This window comes from Fringilla coelebs (assembly GCF_963513975.1).
Source record: "Fringilla coelebs genome assembly, chromosome: 11".
Taxonomy (NCBI): Eukaryota; Metazoa; Chordata; class Aves; order Passeriformes; family Fringillidae; genus Fringilla; species Fringilla coelebs.
The window spans coordinates 11892014-11918450 of NC_140037.1; the positions used below are offsets into that span (position 1 = coordinate 11892014).

Here is a 26437-nt window from a genome sequence, read left to right on the forward strand (position 1 = left end):
CGCCCCGCGCCGCCCGCCGCCGCCGCGCGGTGGCGCCATCGGCCCGGAGAGCGCCTCAGTGCCCCCGGCGCGCACCGGGCACCCCCGCCCGGCCCCCCCGCTCCGCCCCGGGCAGGGCGGCGGCACCGCCGGGGAGGGGGCGGCGGGCTCGCCCCGGGACGGGCCGGGACGGGCCGGGCCGAGCCCGGGGGTGAGAGCTGCCGTCGGGGCGGGAGGAGGAGGAGGGGCCCCGGCGGCGGCGGGCAGAGGCGCGCATGGAGCGGCCGGGGAGCAACGGGAGCTGCCCAGGCTGCCGGCTGGAGGGGGGCCCGGCGGCGGGAGCCGCCACCGGCCTGGCGGCCGTGCTTATCTTCACCATCGTGGTGGACGTGCTGGGCAACGCGCTGGTCATCCTGTCTGTGCTGCGGAACAAGAAGCTCCGCAACGCCGGTGAGCGCGAGGCGGGCGCGGGGCGGGAGCGAGGGGCGGGCGGAGCGGAGCGGCCCCTCACCTCACCGCACCGCACCTCACCGCACCGCACCTCACCGCACCGCGCCGCGCCCCGGGCTCCGCCGCCCCGGGCCCGCTGCTGGAGGCGCAGGAGCCCGCGGGGGGCGGCGAGAGCAGAGCGGCAGTCCCGTACCGGGGCGGGAGGGCACCTCCGCTGGGGAGCCCCGGGTCCCATCTGCCCCGGCCCAGGGCTCCGGGCTGCCGCTGAGCCGGAGCAGTGCCCGCCCGTCGCTTCTCTCCGGTGGCCGGGCTGCCGCCGGGTTCCCGGCTCGCTCTCTGCCCGTCCCGTCCCGCTGCTGCTGCTGTCCTCCGACTTTTCGAAACTTTTGTCCCCCAGAGGCAGCTGCAGACGGAGGAGCCAACTCAGGTAAAACCCACGTCCCTTCAGCCGACCCGCGCTGGGAGGAGCGGGGCAGAGGTGCAGGTGAGGACGACTCCGAGTGCCGCGTCAGGTGCTGAGCAAGAGTGCTCGGGTTTTTAAGACAAGTCCATTACAACGTTGTACACTTGCTTTTGTGCTCTAGCCTTTCAGTGTTTTAGTATTTTTATTACAAACCTGCTATGCTGAAAGCAGAGTGAAGAATTTACGTGTTTTGTTCCACCGGTAACTTGGAAATCTGCTTTGTAGCCTTATGTATTGACCTCCCTAATGAATTCATCTAGGAAAATTGTTAAACGGATACTATTCAGTGTTTTTAAGAAGGCTGTATTATTTGAGGCTGTAAATTTATTTCCTTCAAAGTTTTGTTATTTTAGCAAAGAAATACTGGATATCTGTATTAACAGAGAACTTATCCTGGATGTAAGTTGCTCTGTAAGGAGTTTCAAGTAGTCTGTGTAGTGCTGCTTAAATTGTACCATAGAGTATGTTTTACTGAGGACTATATCACTGACTGCTTTTATAGAGAGAGACATAAAATGACCTTCAGTTTTATAGCTTGTAAAATGGCTTTAATGAAATATATGTGGTGTTTATGATGTGCAAGTTGCAAGTATTTTGAGATGCTGATGTTTCACTGTCTCTCTCAGTCTCCTGTAAATAAGCAGTAGCTCAGCAAGGTTCAGTAAAAGTACCGGATGGATAAGGCTGAGAGGACAATTTCACTCCAGTGCCTCTAACATTTGATTGATTTATTAATGAAAGAAAGCACAAAAATGGCCATTGGCTTGGGCAGGCACTGGATGCAGTGACCCTGAATAGTGCTTTTTAACTGGAACATAAAATGCTGCCCATAGCTACACAGTCAGGCTATACTGGGTTTATGAGAAACTGCAATATAGCTGGAAAAGCTCTTCTCTTCAGCTTTGCTTTAAAATGTGGGTGCTGCAAGCTTTAATCAGTGGTTCTGAGGAAGAAAAGCACCCTGCCCTTCTCCCAAAGATAACTAGCTGTTTATGTTATCTGGCTGCAAGCAGATTTGAAGCTATTAACGGCCTTTATTACCTTTCACATTGTTGATCACTTGAATGCATTTCATGTTTTAAGACTGCCTCCACTGTGAGTTGAGTTAAAGCTCCCGTGAAAGTGAAAAAGAGCAGCTTTGGGTTGAAGTGATCACAGAGATATTTTCCAGATCTTAGTCCTTGTCAGTAGCCTGTTGTCTGCTCTCTGTACAAGCTGTCTGCGTGTACAAATAAAGTCAACACAAGTGCAAACAGTGCTAACCTTCCTCATCGGGGGGGACGTGGCTCTTGTTGCACACAGAACTTGCGTGTGACTAGTGGGGAATTCAGTGTGACAGACTTTGAAGCTGTTAAAAGTCCCAAGACCCATTCTGTTTTGTTCACCTGAGCACTGTTCCTCCTTCAATTGCAGCCTAAACTGGGAATGCCTGTGCTAAATCACAAAGGGGTTCAGCAGCAGGAGGATGAGGTGGTCAGGCCAGTGGTGGTGGTCTGATTCAGTAAAGTAAAATGTCTAACCTGCATCTAAGTGTTGTCATCTTGTGTTGCTAAAAAGATCATATGTGCTTAGGGTGTTCAGACAATCCTGCATCTCTCTGTGTTGGGAAGTAAGCAGTCTGTCAGCCTCCCTGGATTCAGGACAAAAAGTCAGGGATCTCAGCTCAGTTCATGCTCCTCCTGACATGTGAGCAGCCACGTGAATGAAAGGGGCTCATCTGGAACCCAGCAGCCAGATTGAAGTCCTTTGGACAAAGAGTTTATCTGCTCATGTGCAAATACACCTTAAGCCAGTATAATAAATTAAAAGGGCACCTGTGATGGCTCTGTCAGCCCTTGCCAAATCCTGGAAGGACCAAGTCTTCAATTTCTGGAGCAAGCTCACGCAAGGTCATCCAGCTGGAGCTAAAACTGTATTGTCAGGATAAGCTGGATTCAGGCTGGGGTGTGTAACCAGCGCTGCTTCAGTGGCTCTGGTGGGTGATCTCTCTTGTGAGGTGGGTTTTTGGTCTGTTGCCCTGGATGCGTTTGAAGAACTTGTCACTTGTCACTCCAGCACTGTCACTCTACAGCTGCAATGGCATGCAGCCACAGGAGTGTGACTGTTGGGCAGCATCTCACATCAGCATTTGCCTGGAACTGAACAAAGAGAAGGAGGTGGGTGGTGCCTGTGGGCAGAGGAAACTGGGATTCACTGAAAGCCCCAGGTGTCCTTTGTGGTAGACAGTTCACATCCACAGCTGGCTGTTCAGCCAGTCATGCTGGAGAATGTCTGGTGTTAGGCTTTCCTACATCCAGTTACCTGGACACTTGGAGATATTTGTCTGCTCAGAGAGGTTCAAAAAAAGCTCCAGGCTTTGGTCTGTATGTCCAGTGCAGGGCAGTGAGGGTGAAGGATGTGAGGAATAACTCTGCTCCTCTCACATTAAAGATGTCTATATATTTTTATGGGAGGGGTGAAGTTTTTTGGCAGCTGAAAACTTTGACAAATCTGACCGTCCTTCTATTGCACTGGGCACTGGGGGAGTTGGGAAGAACTTGCTCCTTCAAGAGAAATCACACTGCTTCTCTTTCCATCTGGGAAGGTGTAAGGTAAGTTGATGTGTCCAGTGTTGTTACTGGGAGGTGCTCAGAGTGCTGAGCGCAGATTAGGACCGAAGTGAGAAACAATGATAGTGAGCTGTGTATAATGGGGCACGTGCAGGATCAGGACCAGCTGAGGGCTGCTGGCATGACTGAGTTTATAGCTTTCTGTTCTGCCTCTGGCCAGCTTTACAAGTCTGAAAATCAGCTCTAAAACCAGCCAGTATTTTTCAATGAGTTAGCTTGCTCCCTAGGCAGAGGCTCGGGCAATACCCTTCTCTCGTTCTTCTGAACTCACTGCAAACTCAGGCACAGAGCCCAAGCATGCATTCCCTGGAAACCCATGTCTCCCAGCAGTGCTGCCTGGAGCTTTGTGTGTAGAGAGCAATTTCTGCTGCCTCATAGGCCCTTTTTGCTCTTGGGAATGTCATCTTGGGATCCAAAACCTCTCTAGGGGCAGGCAGTGCAGGTACAACTCTAATGAGGTCATTGGGCTCAACTGGTTTTTAATCCTCTGGATATACACTATACATGGCTGTTTGCATAGTGAGGGGATTTTGTTCTTGAACTGTCACCCCAGCCAAAGTCGGGCGTCACACAGAAGTCTCTATGTATTATGTCAACACAGTTACCTTAGTCAGCCAGATGCAAACTCTAAGAAGAAATACCAGATCCATTTGACAAGCCCTCCAGCCAGAAAACTGGGTTGACTAACAGGAGTTGTGTTTCTATCCCTGATCACGGGCAGGGTGACCAGCCTGCACTGCCCAGGTCAGCCGTTTGCCCTCTGGAAATACTGGCACTGGGCTAAGTTTTTGTTTGCTTGAGCAGGGCTTTTTTATTTATTATCCCAAGACCTCTGGAACTTCCTGGCTGGCCTGGGACAGGCTTCTGGTTTGTTTTTTTTTTTGAAGTCAATGTTAGGAATTTGGGTGACCTCCTTCAGAGGCTCTGAGTCCAGGTTTTCTCGTTACAGATGTGAGGATGGTTAGCAGATGGTGTTGGGGATCTTCCCAACTCGCTTCTCAGAGAATTTTGCTATAGCTGAGATTTAAGTCATCCTTATTTGCAAAGATAAAAAGTAATGCTTATACTTTCTGCATCATCTATATCAGGATACTTTCACTGTACTTTTTTAGCATCAAGCCTAATGTATTGATGGATTGTTGCTTTTTTCCTGATAGAACTATTGCCTCTAGGTTTTTTAATATCTTTTAGCTTTCTTTATAAAATGTATTGAATTCTATAAAATTTGCTCTAATTTTATAGTAGATTTAATTTTTTTTTTACTTTTTTTTTTATATTTGGCTCTTGTCTTAATTTCTATTTTAAACCAGAAAAATATACTGTTGCTTTTCTTGGTGGGAAAGAGGGCTCTACTAAGGCATCTTCAAACATCCTCCAATAAGCATTGTCACACTTACTTATATTTAGATGTTTTCTCTCAGTTATTTTTGTGTCTGGTTCTTTCTAGTTCTGTGAAACTGACCTTTAGGAGATGTTGTTTTGGACCATGTTCTGTTTTCTTACCTCAGATGTAGCTGGGAACTGTGATTGGTTTTCTTTCAGCTACTGCAGGATTTCCTTGTCCTAGAAAGCTATCTATTATATGTAGGTGTTGAGTTTTATTTTTTTTTTTTTTTTAGCACCACAAACCCTCCAGCATCTGGCATAGGCCTGAAATTACATCTCTTCTTGCTGTACATTGTGGGTAGATGCTTCGGGAGCTGCTCATCTGTTCCACTGATTCACTTGTCTACAGCAAACTCCTACCAGTGCTGCTGGCGCACCCAGCCCATGGCCCCTGAAATGAGGGGGGTTCTGCTGCAAGTGGCTGGGCTTTCTGGGGGGGCTCTGCTGAGGGGAGCAGGCTGTGTGTTGGTTAAACTGTAAGAAGGTTGCTGGCACTCCAGGGTCTCTCCTTCCCCACCTCTGATGTTGAAGAGCCCTTGCCCTTCAGCAGGGATGGCACCTGTGACCTCAGAGGGGTGAGCTGCTGACAGATGTCTCTGCTGTAGATGGGGGCTGGCCATGCCAGTGGTTGCTTTTAGCTTTGTTACTGATGCACCAAGAGCTCGGTGGTGAGTTTGCCGTATCAAGCTGACTGCCAGTGCTCCCCCTGTGCCCCAGCCATGGAAATGGTACCTGCAACATTAGGGCTGCAGAGAAGCTGGGCTGGGGCTCAGCACAGCGAGGGTGTGGGCTGCAGGGCTGGTGCAGAGAAGTTGCTGAGAGTGGTCTCTTGGGGGGGTCTGGTGGGCTCTGGGAGCAGCAGAGCGGGAGGGCAGGGGGAATGGATCTGTTCCTCTGCTGCAGCCCATGCTCCCCTGGCTCTGCAGGTGGGTGCTGGAGTGCCACCCTTCTACACCTGGCTGTGGCAGGTGGGCAAAGCGGGAGTGACAGTGGGATGAAACCTATGAGAAAATCAATTTGGATTAAGGTGAACTGTGAACCTTAAGTGTAATAGGAGCAGAAAGTGGAGAGCAGTCTTGACCTGTCTTTTCCTAGAAGATGTCTTGCACAGTGAGACACAGAGACAGGGCATTTGTTTGGGCTGTGTTGGAGCCACAGGCACAGCCCCATGGCCAGACTAAGTTGGAGAGGTCTCTGATGGCATCACCTTCACATTCGCCTGCTCCTGCATTGGTGAGGGTTCAGGCTGCGTTCCCATCCAGGCCCTGGCACATCCCTCCTTCCAGCAGTGCTGCTCTGGCTTCCTCCTGGGCTGTGTCCAGAGTGCCAAGGAGGAGGCTCAGCCACTGCCCTGTCTTGCTCCAAGTGGCATTTCTGGTCCCATGCTGTGCTGCTCCCATGCTGTGCTCCCAGGGCTCCGGAGGAAGCAACAGCTCACTCAGGCATGAGCAGCTCCTAAGTTGCTTTGTAGCACAGTAGCTTCAGAAATATTTCTAAATTGGTCCTTCATGCAGCTCCATTGGGGTTCCCAGGGGGATTCCATCTCATCAACTCTGTGAGGTCAAAGCTTCCAATATTTGGGTTTGGGTTTTTTTTCTTTTCTATTTTTTTTTTCCAGGGAAAAAAGTCTCTATGTAGAGGCGAATATTTTTAGGAACGCTGGATCTCAGGAGCCCCTTTGTGAAACTCTGTGTAACTCCCAGCAGAAATTTTTGCTCCTCCCACTCCCAAACCCCGGGTTGGAGCAGGACTTGAACACAGCACTGTAAGTCATGGATGTCTGGCTGGGGATAGGAGTTGAAGCACTGTTAGTCATTCAGTAAGTCAGCAGTGCTCAGCATGCACTTCAGGTGTACCAGTGGTTTGGGAGCCAGATGGTATGTGGGTCAAGTGATAAATACATGATTTGAGAGGAATTGTTGTGGTTTGATGCTGGCCCAATGCCAGGCACGAGAGTCTTTTGCTCACCCTCCCCTGCTATAGCTGGGCGGTGGAGAAGGGAAAAAGAAAAAAATTGACAAACGCTTTGTGAGTGAGATAAGGACCAGGAAAAACACTTAAAGGACAAAACAGGCTCAACTTACAGTTGCAAAGTGAGTTTATTACTAACAGAATCAGAGGAGGATAACGAGAAGTAAAATCAGCCCCTAAAACACTTCTTCCCCCCAGCCCCTCACTCTTTCCAATTGACAGTGCAGGGAGACAGGGCATGGGGCTTTGGTCAGCTCATCATCAAGATTTTCTTCTGCTGTCAGGGAGAGGAGTCCTTCTCCTGTGAGACTGTGGGGTCGCTCCCACGGGATACAGCTCTCCATGAACTTCTCCAGAGTGGGTCCACTTTCATGAGCAGCAGCCACACCACACCTGCTTCACCATGAACTCCCCTGTGGGCAGACAGTCCTCCCAAAACTGCTGTGACATAGGTCTCTCCTTCCATGGGGTGCAGCCCTCCAAGGACAGGCTGCTCCGGCCTGGAAGCAGGGTCCCTCTTTCTCCACTGGGTCTTCCACTGGATCACAGCCTCCTCCAGGCATCCACCTGCTCTGGTGTGGGCACCTTCCCCCACGGGCTGCAGGTGGATCTCTGCATCTCCCATGGATCCCCTGGGCTGTGGGTGGATCTCTGCATCCCCCAGGGATCCCCATGGGCTGCTTCACCATGGTCTCACCATGACCTGCAGAAGAATGTTGGCTCTGGTGCCTGTAGCACCTCCTCCCCCTCCTCCACTGACCTTGGTGTCTCCATGTTGTTTTCCCTCACATGTTCTCACCTCCTCCTCTGACTAGAAGCAAAACCTGTGACTTAGTTTTGATTTCCTTAAATATGTAATCACAGAGGCATTACCAGCCTCTCTCATTGGCCCAGTTTTCGCCAGCAGCATGTCCATCTTCAAAGCCATCAGAGGTTGGCTCTGCTGGACATGGTGGAAGCTTCCAGGAGCTTTTCAAAGGAGCCATCTTTGTGGCTCTCCTGTTACCAAAAACCAGGCCATGCAAAATCAATACACCAATGACTCAAGTTTCCACTAGAAACAGTAATTCTGGCATTTCTGAACTGAAGATTATTTGTCTTTGCAGTGTTTGACAAAAGTTCTGTTACACATGGGTAACAGGTCTCTATACAGTTGAAATTAGTTGAAACAAAACTCCTATTATTAGGCAGGCAGATTTGTGTCTTGTATCATGTAAAATAACACCCTGCCTCCCCAGATGGCCACCCTATGGACAAGAGAGCAAGCCATGTTCAGCACAGTGCTGAGCTTCTGTTCTCCCTTTCTCAATCCCTCCTAGCCCTGTGCCCTTCCCTGTCTCTAGCAAAGGCTCTTCTTTTCTTTTCAGCCCCAAAGAGCATTGCTGCCCATGGACTTGATGTTCCTAAAAAATCTGAAGAGCCAAGTACTGGCATGGATAATGGTAAATAATTAATTACCTTGCAGACAGTCCTTCAATACGAGCTGGAACATCTTTCAGGAAAAGGGAGAGTGGGATATGTGCTCAAAGTAACTGTTCCCTGTGATTAATTAAAAGGTTTAGAAGGACAACTGTCATGTCATGGTCTATAAATAAAATGGAAAATAATTCAGAAGTGGGTTTTGTATACTTTTATCTGTTTTTCATTTTGTTTGCATTTTGTTGTTTGCCTTTTGTTTGCTTTTGTCTCTCTGTGCAGGATGTTTAATTCCTTCCAGGTCTGTCCCACAGCAGAGAGCAGGGGTGGAAGAGGACAGGACAGTCCTTATCAGAAGGCTGTGCCACAATCCCAGGACATGTTTGCAACAGCCCCGGTCCGATGGGACTGCTTTTTCTGGAAGATGTAAAAGGAAACCTGTGGTGTAGCTTTCTCATGTTTAACTCTCCTCATTTTTGAAAATTGGAATGAGGACCAGTGAGTCTCTTCTGAGACCATCCCCTTGATGCCTTTTATTGAGAGACCTCAGATCTTGCTTTGTTGAGCAATCCCCAGCATCACCTTGAGATGTGATGTTGACAAATGCTGTGTTGTCTGTAGGGCGCTGAGGTCCAGCAGCCCAGAGTCCCACCTGCCCTGAAGCCCTGCTTGTCCTTTGACATGGATGCAATGCTTCAGCCTGGGGCAAGAGGATGCACAGAGGGTGAGGGAGGAGGGGGATAAGTGGGAATGCTAATGGACTGCTGAGAATCTGGCCCCAGCAGGAGTTGTGATGGGATGTACCAAGTACAGCAAAAGCTGTGCCAAGGGCGAGCAGTGGAATACTCAGACTGACTGAGCTGCACCTCTTCCCATGCTGAGAGGAAAGGTGGGGAGAGCTGGCAGCTCTGCCTGTTGCAGACATTGATGTTTTGCAGTATGGGTAGGTGGGCTGGAGAGACCCTGGTGTTTTTTAAGAGCAAACCCCAGCCTTGTGGTGCTGAGCAGGCACACAGCCTGCAGTTCCCGTGGGCTCTATGAGCTGTAACTTAAATGGAGTTTAACATATTTCATCTTACTCTTAGCCCGTTTTATGGCCTTCAGATCTCAGCTGTGAGTTTTATTTCTGCAGATACTGCAGTAGAAAATAGATCAAATTGAATCTTAATGGGATGGGTGAAATCCACAGCAGAGTTGCATTTGGATGCATTAGGAAATGGAGCCCTGGCTATGCTGCCCTGACAGCCAGGTGGGAGGGAGCAGCCTCCCCAGTGTGCCCACAGCATGAGCCAGGATGGGGGCACGGGGCTCCTCTGGTGGCTTCAGGTCTGTCCTACTTGCGAGGAGACTCAGAAGGAGCAATTTAGGAAAGGGAGATGTTCTCCAGGTCGTCCAGGATTTTCCAATGACTTGTGCAGAGTAACTAACTTTCTTTCCTATGTTCCTAAGGTGGGGAGACACTATTCCTTTAGGTGATCACTGCAGCTTAGGCTGTCCCTGCACTTGCATACAAACATGGCATAGGGGGGTTTGTGGAGTGAACAACACATAAAAGGTAAGAGGGAGTAGAAGACTGGAGTCCTGGTGCCTGGGTATGGATTTGGGCTCTGCTTTTACGGTAGAACTACTGGAGACTGGGAGATGATGATCTGTGCTCAGGGGTGGTTCTTCTGTACCCACCCAGTCCGCCTGTTTGTTTCCTGCTTTCATCTGCTGGCCAGTTTCAATGGCAAGAGCCCTCCAGATCTCACAGTGTCAGTTCTTTGGCCCTCAGTCCCACCTGCAGGTTGCTGAAATACCCCTGACCAGTCTTTTTAGTGGCTTGCATTGGCCCTCCTACTGCATTTGTCAGCACTCAGCTTTGGGGCTTCCAAGGGCTGATGGAGGGTCCCTGGCTGATAGGGGAGCAGGGTCAGGATCAGCAGGAAGGATCCAGGCTTACCTGGTGAGGGAAGAGCTGATGGGAGCAATGTTTGTAAGGCACACTGATGGAGGAGGGAGGCATGTGAGGCTCCTGCTCGTGTCCCTGAGGGAGCAGTGAGGCAGGGATGGCAGCATGGTGGCACTTCCCTTGTGCTGCTGTCAGTTTTTCTTGGCTGGTTTCTAGGAAAATGGATTATACCACATTCAAAATATTCACTACTGGATTTATTAATATTTCAAAAATAACTTAAATGTATTTCTTTCAGAAGTGGTATTCCATGGAAATCCTTTCTGTGTATCTGCTGGCATTGCCAAGCACGTACTCCAAAGCCAGCATCCACACAAGTCATTGCTTTTTTAAACAGAATGGGAGAACAAAGATTGTGTCATTAGCCTGGCCCCAAGCTGTCTGAGGACAAGGGCTGTGCATTGTGTCATTCCCTCCCTGCAGCTTTTCCCTGAAGTTGTCTGGGTCATATCTCTGTGTTGGCACTGCCAGAGGTGCCTCAGGGAGCAGAGCCAGGGCTGAATGGCTGGGTGGTCTCCCTCTACTACTACACCTTTGCCAGCTGAGTTTGTTCTTCAGCATCAGTACCTCTAGAGACAGTTCTTCAGTCTCTACGTGTTGAGGTCCTCCCTCCTCATCTTTGAGATGCTCTGGAACTTTCTGAATGTCTCAGTTGGGGAGTGCTGGGAAGGTGGTGATCTCTCAACACTGGCCTGATGGCTTCTTTGCAGAGCTGACATGAGCCAGCCCAAATAACAGCAAACCCCTGTGACTGCCCAGCTAAGTGAAGTAGCCCAGCCTCACAGCACCCCCGGACACTTCTGTGGCTTCTCTGTGTGTTAAGGGAGGAGGTCAGAGCTGAAACTTGGAAAGAGTTTGGCCAGTGGTGCCATGAAGATGTGGGCATAAGGTGCATTAGCTTTACCTCAAGTGCAGTAAACACCCTTTCTAATTCCTGTTACAGAGACTGAAAGCAAGTCATGACAACACATAATATTCCTGGAAGAGGTTTCCAGTAGCATTTGGAGTAGTCTGGAGTTGCCAAAGTTAGTATTTCTGCTGTTCTCTCAAGTTCCTCTCTCACCTATGCTCTTCTGACTCCTGGTGGAAGGCAGATTGTGCTCACACTGGCAGTATCTGTTAATATCTGACTGAAAATATCTGTCTCTTCTGAGTTTGGCACATTAGCTTATTTACAAATGGTCAGTATGATCTCAGCACCTCAATAAACAGCAGTAGCAAAGACCATAGAATTCACAGATTGGTTTAGATTGAAAGGGATGTTTAAAGGTCATCTGGTCCAGCCCTCCTTCACAGAGCAAGGACATCTTCAACCAGATCAGGTTACTGAGAGCTCTGTCCAACCTGGCCTTGAATATTGTAGGAACAGGGCACCTACCACCTCTCTGGGCAGCCTATACCAGTGGCTCACCATCCTCATTATAAAAAACTTTTTCCTAATATTTAATCTAAATCTGTCCTCTTTTAATTTAAACCCATTTCCCCTTGGTCCTAGTGCAATAACCCTTAGTAAAATGTCTGTCTCCATCTTTCTTACAGACCTCTTTAGGTAGTAGGAGATGCTGTAAAGTCTCCTTGGAATCTTCTCTGGGTTGAACACCCCCAAGAATTTGAATTAACATCCAGCCTTTCTTCATAGGAGAGGTGTTGCAAAACAAGGATGAGTTGAAGAGCTAGCTATCCTCTGCTTTCCATCACTAGTTCTGCAGCATCTCTGGAGTTTTCAGTGCTCTGCTTTGAAGGGAGAAATCAAGCTAGAATGAAGTATACTGGTGCCTTTATCTAGAAGTACATGTTGTCAAGGCAGAGATTATATCTTGGCTTTTTCAAGGGAAGAATCGAAATGAAACAAAAAAAATTCTACTGTACCTAAAATGTGAGCATTAAGTCAGTGGTGAGCTCTGCCATTATGGCTTGTGTCTTAAACAGTCTTTCTACTAACCAAAAGTGATTAGTCACAATTAATTGGACTGAGTGGAAAGCTTGCTGACAAAACACTTCAAGAGTAGGTGTAGCTGATAGGCACCAAAATGGACAGATATTACAGTGTGGATTGCAAACTCTGCCGTGCTCATCTGTGGGAGTTTCTCTAGGGAAGAGAGAAGTGTGGTGTGAGGATTGCAGAAAAACACAGGTGTGATGGGAGAAGGAGGGGCATGTGTGATGGGAACAGGAGGGATACTTGTGGTGGGGGGCTGTGAGCAAATCCCTGCCTTTGAAGAGGCAGTTCTGTCTGCTGAGAGTTAAATACCATGGCCAGCAGTCAGAGCAAGGAGGAGCAGCAGTCACAGCTCTGCTGGCTCTGATGAGGCACAGATTTGCAGCTCCACCTGCATTCCTTGCTGAGATACATTTGGGCCCAGAGCAGTTCAACAAGCACAGCTTGCTGGAAGGTGCCCAACCTCAGGTCACTCCTCACCTAGGTTAGGAGGATTCAACATCTCAGCACATGTACTGGTCTTCAGGCACTTCAGGGATAGAATTAGAGAATGCTTTGTTTTGGAAGGGATTTTAAAAATCATCTCGTTCCAACCCCACTGGCACTAGTGTTTTCCTCTTAGGAAAACAGAGAATTTGTAAGACAATGCACTTTTGTTCCTGACAGATGCTGATGAGCCAGTTCCTAATGACCCAAGACCTTGCTGGGGACTCGAGGGGGCCCTGTTTTCAGAACAGCTGCAGTGAACAAAACATTCCCTGTCTGCTTTAGACTCACATGGAAAGGTGAGGCTATGCTGTCTGCCAGCACCTTGCTCTAAGTCCTTCCAGAAAGCAAGTGAGGACAGAGAAGCCAGGAAGTGACTTGAGGAAAAACCTAGGTGGGAAAACCAGGGTTTCCCATGCAAGGCAACAAGGAAGTAAAACTGACTTGCCTAATTAAGACAATAGACTAATTAGCTAATGAGAGAAGTCTTTCCAGTGTGGATGTACCATTGGAAGCCATTAATTAAAAGTCTTCCTAAATCCCAGACTAGGCAAAGCCTTTGATAATAGGGAAGAGCAATAAGTAGTTAGCACTGTGTCCCTTAGCACACACAAAGCCTTCTCCATGGAGTCTTTAAAATAATAAATTTGCTTTGGAATAAATTATACAGATATGGAAACAGGAGTGGAGAAAGCAACAAGAAGGGCTTACAAGGAGCTAGACTCTTTCAGTCTTGCTGTGGCAGCATCTGTTCTTCCTTACTGGTATACTCACTCCAGTTCTCTCATTTGTTATTTCCTTTTTGAGACAAATTTCTCCCAGGAGAGGCTGGATTTCTTCTGATTGATCGTTGGCATTTTAAAACCAGTTGCTGCTGCTGGGCTGTTCCCATTGCTTTGGCAGACCAGTCTTTTACAGATTCCTCTTACCTTTAAAAGTGATTCTTATAATAATTTCTAACAAATCTGTAAAGATACCAGTTTTTCCTCCCATGTGGAATGAAGACAAATGATCAAACTCTGATACCTTTTTTCCTGGAATATGATCCTGGTTTGTAATCAACTCTTCTGTTTTTCTCTTCCTTTTTTTTAAATGAGTTTCAGTTCCTGGTAGTCAATAAAATTATGGCCTGGCCTGCAAGGGAACTCGAGAGAGACTTTTTACAGGTGCTGTAGGGACAGGAGAAGGCAGAAGGGCTTCATGCTGACAGAAGGCTGGTTTAGATGAGATACTAAGATAAAATCCTTCAGCATGAGGATCTGGGGGATAGAATATAAGAAAATAAAGATAGTGTAGAAAGTAATCTTACCCCTAACGAGTTGCAGCTGGGCCAGTAATCAAAGATTAGGGGCAGGCCTGACTTTAACAGGCCACAGCTGTGACCAATGAAAAAGAAGAGTACTATAAAAGAGTGGGGTGGCTGGGTGAGATGGGAACTGGAATTGGTTGGCTACTTTGGGAAGAAGAAAGAGTCGGTGCTCTGAGGAGCTGCCCATGAGAAACATCAAGGTGTGAAACCTTTGCGATAAGGAGACAACAGTACCGACCCCCTGCAATAAGATGGCAACATGAGGATGGTGAGACACCAGCACTGGTTGCCCAGAGAAGCTGTGGATGCCCCATCCCTGGAACTGTTCAAGGCCAGTTTGGACTTGGCTTTGAGCAACCTGGGATAGTGGAAGTTGTCCCTGCCTGGGGAGTTGTTGTGTCAAGCCCTTGGCTACAAGCTTTCCTTAGCTGGGCTAAAATTGTCCCCAAACTGGAATGGGAGGACACAGCATGTCAATGAAGAGGAAGTGCTGAGCAGCCCTTTGTTGAGTTTAACTTTCTGCCATGGACATGTAAGAAAAATTCATTCTGAAATAGAAAGCTGAATGGTTATTCTGCATTCTGTTGTTCTAGAAAAGCACTTCTTTTTTAAAAAAACAGACAGAGAAGCCAGTTCCTGCTAAGCATTCATTTTGTATTTGTCCTTTCACTCACCCTTGCTTCTCTAATTCTGCTGAGACTGATCTTTCACCAGGAAATGAGGAAGGTTGGGGAAAGGTGCTGTGTGCCGGGCATCTAAATGCATTTGGTTGCTGACTGCAGGTGGATGAGGGTGCTAGCACAGATGAGCATGTGGCAGTGGCTTGCACTTCAGAAACCCTTCAGTGGCCCTTTTTGTTCTGAGGGATCTGTTTTAACTGCTGGACTTTGTTGAAAGCAGGGTTCTCAGTGTGTGCTGAATCCTTTCTAAAGTAGCTGGGCTGGATTTGAATTGGGAGCCCTCTAAATACTGTAAGTAGCTGGTGGTACAGCTGTATTTGTAGCGGTGCCCTGGCTGCAATGCCATAGCTCTGAGGTGCCACACCAACAGGAACTGCAGGGCTTGGCAACTCCCTGTTGGGAGCAAAGGCATTGGCCACTGTGTGTTGAGTCTCTGTAGAGTACTGAGTGGTCTGTGGGGGAAAACAGAGTGGAATCAGGAGAGAGAATGACTCTAGTCATCCTAGAGCTCAAAGGAGAATTGGAAAATCTCCAGGATCATTAAGTCCTACCATCAACCTAACACTGCCAGGTCCATCATTAATCCTGTCCCTAAGTGTCACATCTACATTTTTTTTTAATGTTTCCACCAGCCTCCTTGTCCTTCTTTGGACACAAATCACTTGAACATTACTTGAACAAATACTTGAACAGCCCTGCTCTAATAGGAAGATAGATATTTTGCAATCATGCTAAAACAAGACTGTATAAAAGTCTTCTGATTCTGGACCTTTTGGCCTGGCTGGTGCTGACTTTAATGGTGAGGTCTCTGCTGAAGTGGCCTCGAAGTGGCACAGGAGTAGAACAGGGGAAGCTGTTGTGGAAGTTCCCTGCAGTGTTGGTGAAAGGACAGTCTGAGCTAAGTGTCCTTCAGTGGCAAAAGAGATGAAAGTAGCTTTGGCTTGTATACAGCCCCTTTCATATGCCTCCGCCTGTGATCTCTGTGTCTGTGTGCTTGTCAAAAACGGTTTTCAGTTTTCTTTTGTGGAGGGTATGAGGGGTTAGAAAGCTCTTGTGCTGGCTTTCTGGGCAGCTGTGAACAAGACCCAGTGCTGTTGATATCCTATCCACAAAACTGGGCCTGGTAATGTTTATTCTTGTCTTTCACCCTTGTGAAAGGAAGACAGAAGATGTGATTTCTTTAGGATGATGGTGAGCTGTGGACTGTAACAAGAGCCTCCTTTCCAGGGGACTGCTGCCAGACCAATACTCTTCATTCATTCATTGTGCTGCTTCCTCTGTCATAGACAAGAAGATTTTTAGAGCTATGGTATCTGAAAGAAGCTAAGATGTTTGTTTCCATCTGTCCTGGCTTCAGCTGGGATGGGCTTAATTGGAGCCCAGTGCTGGGCTTTGGATTTAGGATGAGAATAATGTTAGGATGATGTTTTAGTTGCTAAGCTTGAGTTAGTATTTACACTAACTCAAGGACTTTTCAGCTTCTCATGCTGCCCTGCCAGCAAGGGGGGCATAAGAAGCTAGAAGGGGCATAGTCAGGACAGCTGACCCCAACTGACCACAGCGATATTCCAGACTGTATGGTGTCATACTCAGACTATAAATTATGGGCAAAGCTGGCCAGGAGCTGCTGCTCAGAGACTGGCTGGGCATCAGTTGTCAGGTGGTGAGCAATTGCATTGTGCATCACTTGTTTTGCATATTCTAATTCTATTATTGTTATTACTTCTTTCCATTTCTGTGCTATTAAACTGTCTTTTTCTCAACACACAAATTTTACCTCCCTCCTCTTTCACTCTCCCATTCGACTGGAAGGAGATGAGTGAGCAGCTGTGTGGTGTTTAGTTACTTGCTGAGGTAAAGCATGACACTATCCCATCATCTGGTTTACTTTGTTTCTCTCACAAGTGCCCAGTTTGCATTTTAAGAGCTGTATCCGGGACAATGCTACTTCCTTGTGAGAATTGCTGGTGGTGGGATGTGAAACCTACAGATCACCTGCCTGTGGAGCTATAGTTTTCCCTCACATCATCATATTAGTTTCTTTGTCTCGTTCTTTCTCCCTTCATCTAAAATTATTTTAGCTTTTAAGTGCATTTCCAAGCTGTGGAAAGCTACTGACATTCAGGAACTCTCAATCTCCACCAGCAAGAGCAGAATTCTTCTGCGTTTTCTATCAAAAAGTGTATTGTAACTCATCAGTCCAGTAACACCTAAGTTTGCAAAGGCTTATGGGTTGTTTAAATATATTAATCTATGAATCCAAAAAGTAGATGTCTGCTAATGCATCAGATCTGTTCCTTATGCCTCTTGTACTTCCCTGCCTTCCTCACAATCTTGCTGTAGTAATTTTTTCAGGGACTAACAGTGTCTGCCTGTAATTGTGTTGTGAGTATCTTGAGAAGTAAGAAGCCAGATAAAATTCAAAGCAGGACAAGGCAATCTTCATACAGATTTTGAAAGTGCTGCAAGATTGTGCATTAAAGAGATCAAGCACTTCTGCTTTTGCCCTTTCCCTTCTGTCTGGGTAGTAAATGACCTGCATTAAAACATTTTAGCAGAGCAACAAAACACAGATAGTTTTAAGCAGCAAAAAGGCAGAAATAGACCAAGAAGAGTCCAAAATTAATTTGTGAAGCAGCTTGTTGCCTTCTGACTTAAGATCTGCGTTCTGAATCATTGTTCAGAAACAGAAGCTGGTGTCCATGTGAATGGATTTACATAGGGTTTAAAAGGAAAGGGTGAGATTGAGTCTGGTGTTTAGGTTTGCCTGCTGTGAGTCTTCATCTCAGTTTTCCTCTCCTGTGACACTCCCATGGAAGTAGGCCAAGTTTCACTCTGGGAAGCAATGTAAAGCCAGTGAGCTGGGTTTCACAGCATGGAAAATATTTGCTCTCTTCTGCCAGTCTTCTTCCTTAATCTCTGAATATCTCCATGCACAATCTTGTCTGTAATTACAGCTGCATTGGAACTTGAGGGTGTGATACCTATTAATTACTTACTTTATATTTATTCATTCATATAACTTTTATTGTCTTTTATCTATGTTGAAAACCAGATTTTTATTCTCAGTTGTTCCAAGTCAAGTGTTTAAAATTTAAACACACAAACCCAAACAAACCCAATCCTGTTGGCCCAGGCACTCATACACCAATACAAGTGTATCATCTGCCTTGTCATCTTACTAAAAGTTGCAACTTCTAAAAAAAAGTAAATTTTTTTATCAGTGATTCTGGCAGTTCAGGAAGGGGTTTGTATGAACAGATGCTTTAAAGGCTAAAGGGACCAAACAAGGGTGCAGTGTTTCAGTATTGTTCTGAGACAATGGAGATATGGCCAGCCAAGTTGTTTGAGCTAAACAGTGGACTTTTTGCATGCTAATTGATAGCCTGATGTTTTCTTGAAATGGGCTGGTTAACAAAAATAATGATTGCATTACTAGGATACCAATACAGCAGAGAATCATAGAGTTGTCTAGTTGGAAAAGACCTCCAAGATTCAACCATTAACCCAGCACTGCCAAGTTCATCACTAAGCCACGTCCTAAATGCCACATCTATACATCTTTTAAATCCCTGACAGGATAACGACTTTACTGTGTCCCTGGGCAGTGTGTTCCAAAGGTTGGCCACCCTTTTGGTAAAGAAATTGTTCATAATACTCAATCTAAACCTACCCTGGAGCAACTTGAGGCCATTTCCTCTTGTCCATTGCTTCTTACCTGGGAGAAGAGCCTGACCCCCACCTGGGTACAACGTCTTTTCAGGCAGTTGTACAGAGTGATAAGGTCCCCCTGAGCTTCTTTTTCTCTGGGATAAACATCCCCAGCTCCCTCAGCTGCTCCTCATCAGACTTGTGCTCCAGACCCTTCCCCAGCACTGTGTCCTTCTCTGGACACACTGCAGCCCCTCACTGTCCTTCTTGTGAGGGGCCCAAAACTGAACTCAGCATTCCAGGTATGCCCTCACCAGTACCCAGCACATAGAGACAATCACTGCCCCATCATTCCAGCTTATGGCTTTATCTAATTCATGTTTGATTTAGATTCTGATTTTTCACACCATTCAGAAAAGGTTTTAAACAAGCAATGCCTCTTAATGTACACGTAACTTCTGTTCTGAGTAGAGTATAATAGGGAGCAGGTGTTGCTTCTCCCAGCTTTATACATACTTGACTGTGATGCTTCTTTTAGAAATGTTTCCTTCTCCAAAGAGCCGAGTAAAAACTGTCATCCTGAAAACGATGACTAATTAAGACATGGCAACATGGAAATTTCAGAAGAGGGAACAGCATATGACCCTTATAAAGTGCTCTAAGCACTGTGGAGAGCAAACAACCGTATTTGGTCCCTGGCACTATCTTTAAAAATTAAAATATGAAGTAGCCCAAGAGGAGCTGGTTGTAGAGCTCTGTACATCATCAATGGTGTAGTGTGGTTTTTCTCCAACGCCTTCAAGCCAGAACTTTGGAAGAATTTCAGTAAAAAATCTACATTTTAATTTCACAGTGGTAAAAAGGTATAATTTCTTGACAAAAGTGTATCTAGCCAAATGTTAAAGACTTTTTTCTCTTCTTCCATGGCTATTTTTGATTAAGACCTGCTTTGCAACAAACGCCAGTAAAGCCAAAGCTTTTTCATTTCAGAAGACGGAGAAAGGTAATGCAGATTTATTGGCAAGGCCGGATGTATTTTATTAACACCACAATGGGGAAGTCTGATTCTGATTAATTTGCAGAAATTTCACAATTTGGCAGTGCTATCTGGCAGACTTTCTCCTGATCGTTAATTGACTGAAAATTAGGATTGGCCTGAATAGAAAGTTTTGTTCGAATGGGAACTCCAGTGTGTGCTGAATCCTTTTTAGAACCTGTGAACATTTTTGAGAACCTGAGGCATACAAGTAAACGTTAGAGACTTTAAAAGAAAACAGTGGTTCCTGATCAATGCAGTTCTAATTCACATATCTGTTAGAAATAGAACTTTTCCAAAAGCTTCTGTCTAAATTTAAATGGACTGTTTATAGCAACCAGCTAGTAATACAATATACTGAGCAAAATGTGTTGAGTGTGTGAAGCAAACAGGGTTGTTAATCCATGAATAAATCATTGGTTCAAATCAACTTGCGCTAACGATGGTGCCCATTTAAAGAAAATGTACCTCGTAATTCAAAGTGTTTCAGAATTTATAATAATAATAACAACAGTCTTAATCACCAGGAGGTAATGTTTCTTCCCTGTGGTGGCAGAGGAAACCTTAGTAATGTAGGGCTTCTCCTTCTCTAGATATAAGACTCTAATTTCCCCATGACAATCATATCAGACATGTGCTATTGTATGGGATTATTCCCCTCTGCCAAATGGGGAAAGGCAGAGAAAGATCACAAATTTGGCCTTGTATATTGTTTTAGGGAGTGAATGTCTTTGACTCTTAATTTCTGTACTATGGGGAATTGTCATGGCCAGATTTGGGTTTTGGTGTTTAAAATTGGAACAAAAAGTCAAAATTTACTGCAGACTGGAGGTCGATTGCAGCTTGTCAAAACACTCTGTTAGTGCTGAAAAATTTAAGTGTGCATATAAGGCAAAATGGAACTTTTCCATGAGGCAGCTCCTTCTGGCAGTGGTGGTACAGGGCATGGCACCAGATGACCCTCAGGTCTGCTTTGATGTGGCTGTTCTCAGGCTCAAAGCATTCATCAACCCTTTGGTCTCCATGAAGTATGAGAAAACACTACCTCAACAGACCTCTGTGCAATCATTCAATGTGACAATCACTGACCTTATTTACCTGGCTTTCTGAAAACTTTTTGCTTCTAGTGGCACTCAGAAAGTTCAAGGCATTTTCAGTAGAGAGACCTGAAAATGCAGGGTACTGAACCAAAAGGAAAACAGTCAAAATGTAAGCTTTCTACAGCTCCATGCATTGCAACCCCTTGCATTAGTAAACCTTTTATTTATTATATCAGACATAACTATGTGAATTCATACACTTCAGATGTATACAGGTATAGTCCAAATCAAGAGGAAGAATTTTAAGTTACTTTATGAGTGAGTACTTTCTGCAGTTTTTATTTTTTATGGTGCTTAATGCTCTTTATCCCCCTAAAACTTGGAAACAGGACAGTTAATGCTCTGGGTTGGGATGAGATGGAGTTTGAAGACTAGAAAAAGCACCAGGAACAATTTATATTATAAGGTTACCTATAATCCCCTGCTAAATCCATCCTTCAAAAACATCTTGAAAGGGATGGTGCTGACGTTGTTGCCACAAAAGCAGTGTGAGTGTTCATGCTTGCTTCAGTACACCAGGATCAGCCCTGTTGGGAATGTCCCTTCCCATAGAGGGAAAGGCGGGAATATACCCTTGAGACTTGTCAGTAGTGGGAAGGGAAGTACCAAGTGGGTTAGTTTTCCTACCATGAGGTTTCCCACTGCACTCACTTTTCCTATTTTTTGCTGAAAAATAGAAGAAAGCACTGAGGGAGTGGGGTAGAAATGAGAAAGAGAGGAATCATAAGGATTCCCTTGTCTGTGGGTTGTGGATTTATGAGTCTCATAAAATGCTTTTCTGCTTTTCCTAGTGAGAAATAATCATCCAATTCTGTTATCTTTAAGAGCATGATGATTTATGCTCTCAGAATGAGTGCTCTTTCCAGTTTTCCACATCTTTTCAGTGCCTCAACAATGTCTCGGGGAGATTTCTTTTTCCCAAGAAAGGCTGGACCTGATTATCCTTGGGGTCCCTTTCCAGCCTGGTTTTCTATGATTCTGTGACAAAGTAAGTTTGATTTTTGTTATTTTTTCCATATGTAGTTGTGTGGCGTTTTCCATTAAGGCCTCATTGATTGTGTCCCTGGGAAATGTGTGTAGATAATAATTTACATGATACTCTGACAGAGTCAAAATCTGTGTAATTATCTAAACAACTGCATACCCTTAAGTGCTACAGAGTTGAAGAAATTTGTGGCTTTCAACCTGGGCTTCATGAAATATCTAGTTTTGTGTTTGATATTATGTGGGTAATTCACATGATGTCATTCAAATTTGCAAAATACATCTCCCAAGCATGGGTTCTGGGATGATTAGTAATGAACATTAATCATAATTAAAGGAATGTCATTATTTGAACTTTTGAATTTATGTCCTTTCAATGTTTATGTGACTGTTGCAGCAGCTGCAAATATTGTTGTAAACATATGACCACATCCATGGAAAGAAATCTGTAAATGATCAGAAGACTACTAAAGTAGGGCTTTCTTTCCCTGGACTTTAAATGGTGTCGGCAGTATATAACCTTCCCAATGTGCTTTCCCTCTTCTTCCTAATACAGAGAGGAGCCAGCTTTGCCTTCCTTTACAAACCAGTGTCCATGGACAGCAATCCAAATTAATCCTGATGCCATCTTTATACACCCTTTGCACACTGCAGGAGAATGTGTAAGTGAGGGAGGATAAATATAAAAAGCAGGTACTGTCATAATGTGGAGCTAGTGGGTGTGGGCTGTGGACACAACACCCCAAAACATGTTGTAGAATGCACTGTGGTGAGGTAAGGCACAAAGCATCTTTCTCATCATGTGCCCAAAGAGGCTGGATCCAACACAACCAGGAAATAGAAAAGTTGGGTTTGTTTCCAGAGGGCTTGTTCCCATGCAGTCCCCAGCACGCTCACCCTGGCTCAGGCTGCGTGTACTGGACAGACCATTTCAATTTCCAGCTCTGCCTGTAGGGAAATGAAGGAGCATTTTAAGACCTACTGCTTCTCCTTGTAGAGGTCACACTAGTTCAGTGAGAACTGGGTTTGGCTTCCCATGACACAGCAATCTGAGGGGAAAAAATATGTGAATCCTGGCTTAAATGGATAATGTGAAATGCAGATGTGTCATCATGCCTTGCCCTGCTGTCTGCAGGGGCAGGGCTGAGCCTTGTGCTTCTGCTGACAGGGGTCTTGCATGGTTCCCAAAGTGTCAAAAGTTGAAGACAACTGTACTTTTTGGGTCTCTAGAGAGAGTGTGCAGTGCCCACACCCCCTGACTTCCCCAGCATTCCATCCATCCTGGTCCCTGTCTTCCCTCACAACCTCTCTCCTGGGTTTTGTCTGCCTTCAGCCCAATCCTGTATGAACGAAACACAGGGAATTGGGAGGGGCTGTCATTTTCCTTCTGCTGTCACATCCACCCCAGAATGAATCTGAAGGTGACTTATGGGTTTAACGTGAACTAGCAGCAGTTTTAAGCATTGTCCTGCACATTCTGCTCTTCCGATTTTTCTCTACTCATTGAATGCAGCCTCATGTTAGAGAGGGAACTGTCCTGCTGACTGCAGCAAGCAGGCACTACAGAAGGAGGGGACACTTTACTCATCAGCTCCCACTGCTTTCATTGGTGATGCCAGGCCTTGCAGTCACATCTGTGAGTTTTGCAGGAGGGTGGGAATTCCGCTGCATTGTATTGATGTAGGCATATGGTGCAACCTATGTGTTTTCATCAGCTTTTTCTCGCTTAAAACGCTTTTAATTGAACCCTTTTTGTTATTCTTGAGCATGTTTCCTCCTGCCCTACTTCATGTCCCAAGTTCAAAATCACCATTAAAGGTTTTACAGATAATTGCGTATTTTTATTGCATCCTGCAGGTAGAGCTCAAAGGTTGAGAGGAAAGATGTGCCAAACTGGGCTTTCCCTGAGAGGGTTTCTTTTGTGATGGAGCATTCTGGCTCTAGCTGATTCTTCAGCCGAATTTTCTTTGTCAGCCTTCATTTTAGAATGTAACCAGTTAATACTAGAAGAAAATATGGCCTTTAATTCTTACTCTTAGGTTTTTCCCTGTTGGCTTTCAAACCAATGATGTTTCTGAAATGCAGAGATGCAGATGTGTTTCTGTGTTTTCTTCCAGGGAGTGAGCAATGGCAGCATTGCAGGTCCTCAAATGAGTGCAAAATGATAATGTTTTACAGAAGAAACCTTTGTTGGTGAAAAATTATGTAATCAATTTCCTAGATTCTTTTTTGCAGAAAACAATTTTTTTTTTGTGTTGTGAGGAAGAACAAAATAGTGGTTTTGACATCTTCAGAAATTAAGGTTTCCATGTAAAACTTTATTGAAAGAGGCCCCAACCCAACACTTTAATTTTATAATGATAGTAAAAGAGCTTGAAGTCACAGTGAAATATTCTGCTCCCAAATTTCTTCTTGTTTGATGCACTGGAAATTGCATTTTCTGAGGTAATGAAGAACAAATTGTGTTGTAGCAGGAGCCAAACACTCTTGTTCCAAACAGAAGGTTATTTGTACAACCTGTGTGCTGGAGTTTGCCAGGAAGTGTGTGAGGAAAGAGCAGTGACACTCCAGATGCTACACTTTACCAATCCTTCAATTTTCAGGTTTTTTTCAATGGCAAAGTTTATCTTGTGTTTTGGATGGAATAATACAGATCCAGATCCAACAAGCAGTCTCTCTTCAGTGGCTTGATAAATTGCTCTTAATTTTCTGGAATAGGTTAATTTCATTTAGGTAAGGAAAGGCAAAAAACCAGGCTTTTCAGGGCACTGCCAAAAGAAGATTAAATCAGCATCAAATCCATTAGTCAGTCAATTTATCTGTGTTGGCTAGCACCATTTCAGCCTCTTTGTTTTTCTTTTTTTTTTTCCCCTTAGGTGACAGTTTAGGTAACTCAGAATTTCATGGCTGTATTGCAACATTACATGGTGGTTGTTCTGCATAAAACTAGGTTTACTGCCCTCTTAAATTTTTTTAAAGCAGATTTTGTTTAGTTTTATTTTTTCATGACAACTTTTTCTTCTTCTGTGAATATACCAGATCTTTGAAAACTAGTTTCTGTGACTGTGCAATCCTAATCATTGTTGTAGGCTGCTGCAGAACATGCCTGTAGTAGAAGTTGCCTCTGTAAACTGTGCATTTTTATGTGTCCATCATTGTTCAGCGCCAGCTCTGAGTTTCCTTTCAGGACACCTGTTCCAGGCTCCATGGTGTGCTTGCTTGGGGCTGTCTTGGCAGCCTTTGTTTTCCTCATTTTAGTTTCCTGTGACAGAGAATTGGAGATTCCTCATAGACAGAGGTTCTGGTGTCAGTTGAAGTCCAACCATGATGGAGACTTTTTTCACCTTTGGAATATTTCTAACATGTCTGTCTTTTGAGGATTCTTTGCTAATTCCCTGGTGTTAAATTTTTCAATTTCTTCCAAGAAACATGTATGCCAGCTATTATCCCTGCCTTTGATAGTGTTGCTGAAGCAATTAGGGATTTAGGGGAAAATACTGATTTAGAGGAGACTTCTGCTAATAACTATTTGCCCACAATGAGTTTTCATCTTCTAACCTGAGACACTGAAGGTGAGTTTCACTTGAAGTCAGCAGCAACCTCTCAACAGGAAATGTTCCTCTGGTACCATGGTGGGAAGAGGGTTGCCCATGGAATTTAAAGTTGCATGTTCTACATTCAGCATTTCTCATCTAACTCCTCCTGGTGTGGGGGATTGTGGGGAACTCCAGGACTGGTGAACAGGGATGTGCTTCTGCCTGTTATATCCCACTTCTTCGGTTGTTCTTGCTGTCACAGGCCCTGAGTCTGCTCTGCACAGAGCTGTGCAAAGTGCTCAGTGTGGGAGGACTCCCCAGAGCCAGAAGGTGAGCATGTTGGAAATGTTTCAATTTTTATTCTGCCTTCCAGTCAATGACATCCTCGTACTTGTAGATATCAGTGAATCCACTGGAGGCAGATCTTTTGCTGGCAGAGCAGGAAGCTGAAACATGCTGAGGCAGCGGTTTGCTTGTGCTGCGTGGCGATTAACTGGAAAAGTCCTTGCTTGGAACAAGAGTGTGTCTCTCGTTTGTCCTTACATTCAGTTCTCCAATATAAGACTAGCTCTTACTAATTAAATGCAGAATTACACAGTGCAGTCACATTCTGTCCTCTAAAGAAATAGAGAACAAAACCTGTCAGCACTGCACTTTCCTGCTGTGGGATAATCTGGAAGTGGCTGTTGGTTATGTGCTTAATTTGTTTGGTTTGTCAGTGTTTATTAGGAGCCTGATTGAAGCAAAATCATCCCATCCCCTCTGGAAATCAGCATCCTTTGAGCCAAATGTACAGCTTGGCTTGCAGGATACTTTTTAGCCCCAAGTATTTCCCTGTGGTTTATGTGGTACCTCTACAAAATCAACTCCAGGTGTGAGTTGTGTCGGCCTTATACAAACCTGTACCTCCAGCAATCCCAGCTGCTTTCAGGGTGTAGTCACCAGTGCCCTGTCACCAGTGCCTGGTGGCATAGAGAATTTGGGAGTGCTGACAGGTGGTGACAGGAATGGCTTTGACCTCTCTGGGAAGAAGGAAATGTGTAGTCTGTTCCAGGATGGCATTGCTGCTACAGGCCCATCAGCATCCTCCATCTTGAATACTTGAATGCTATAATGGAATATTGTAACACCAAATGAACAGCAGTAAAATTCAGTCTGGTAAGATTTATTACTTTAATATTGAAGGGTTTAAGCTGATACCAGATTAACATATTCATAGGGTTTTAGGAACTGCTTGGGTATTAACTGCTTCCTTTTAAACTGAAAACTTTGCAAGGGTGTTGCATCTCTTCTGCACTAATGACTCAGTCTGTCTTTGTAAGAGGTTGAATTTCTTTACATGATGTTTTGAGACTAAATATGAAAGAGGGGAAATGGCCCTTAATTTTAACAAGTTCCCATTTGGTTTAACAGCTGCTGTGAGATCTCTCTTGTCTTTTTGGCTGTGTTTGCCACTTTGGCAGTGTGTTTCTGGTTGTCAGAGTCATACAG

At 45.4% G+C, this 26437-nt stretch overlaps 1 protein-coding gene across 1 annotated transcript in view; it reads left to right on the forward strand.

Moving 5' to 3' along the window:
- Positions 1-254: 254 nt before the first annotated feature.
- The window catches only part of GPR50 (G protein-coupled receptor 50), a gene marked incomplete at its 5' end in the record, with an annotated part of 41265 nt that continues 15082 nt past the window's right edge, over positions 255-26437 (forward strand). Inside the window, one exon of the mRNA XM_084213177.1 lies at positions 255-429. Coding sequence (XP_084069303.1) covers positions 255-429 — 175 coding nt within the window. The remainder of the gene's footprint in view (positions 430-26437) is intronic.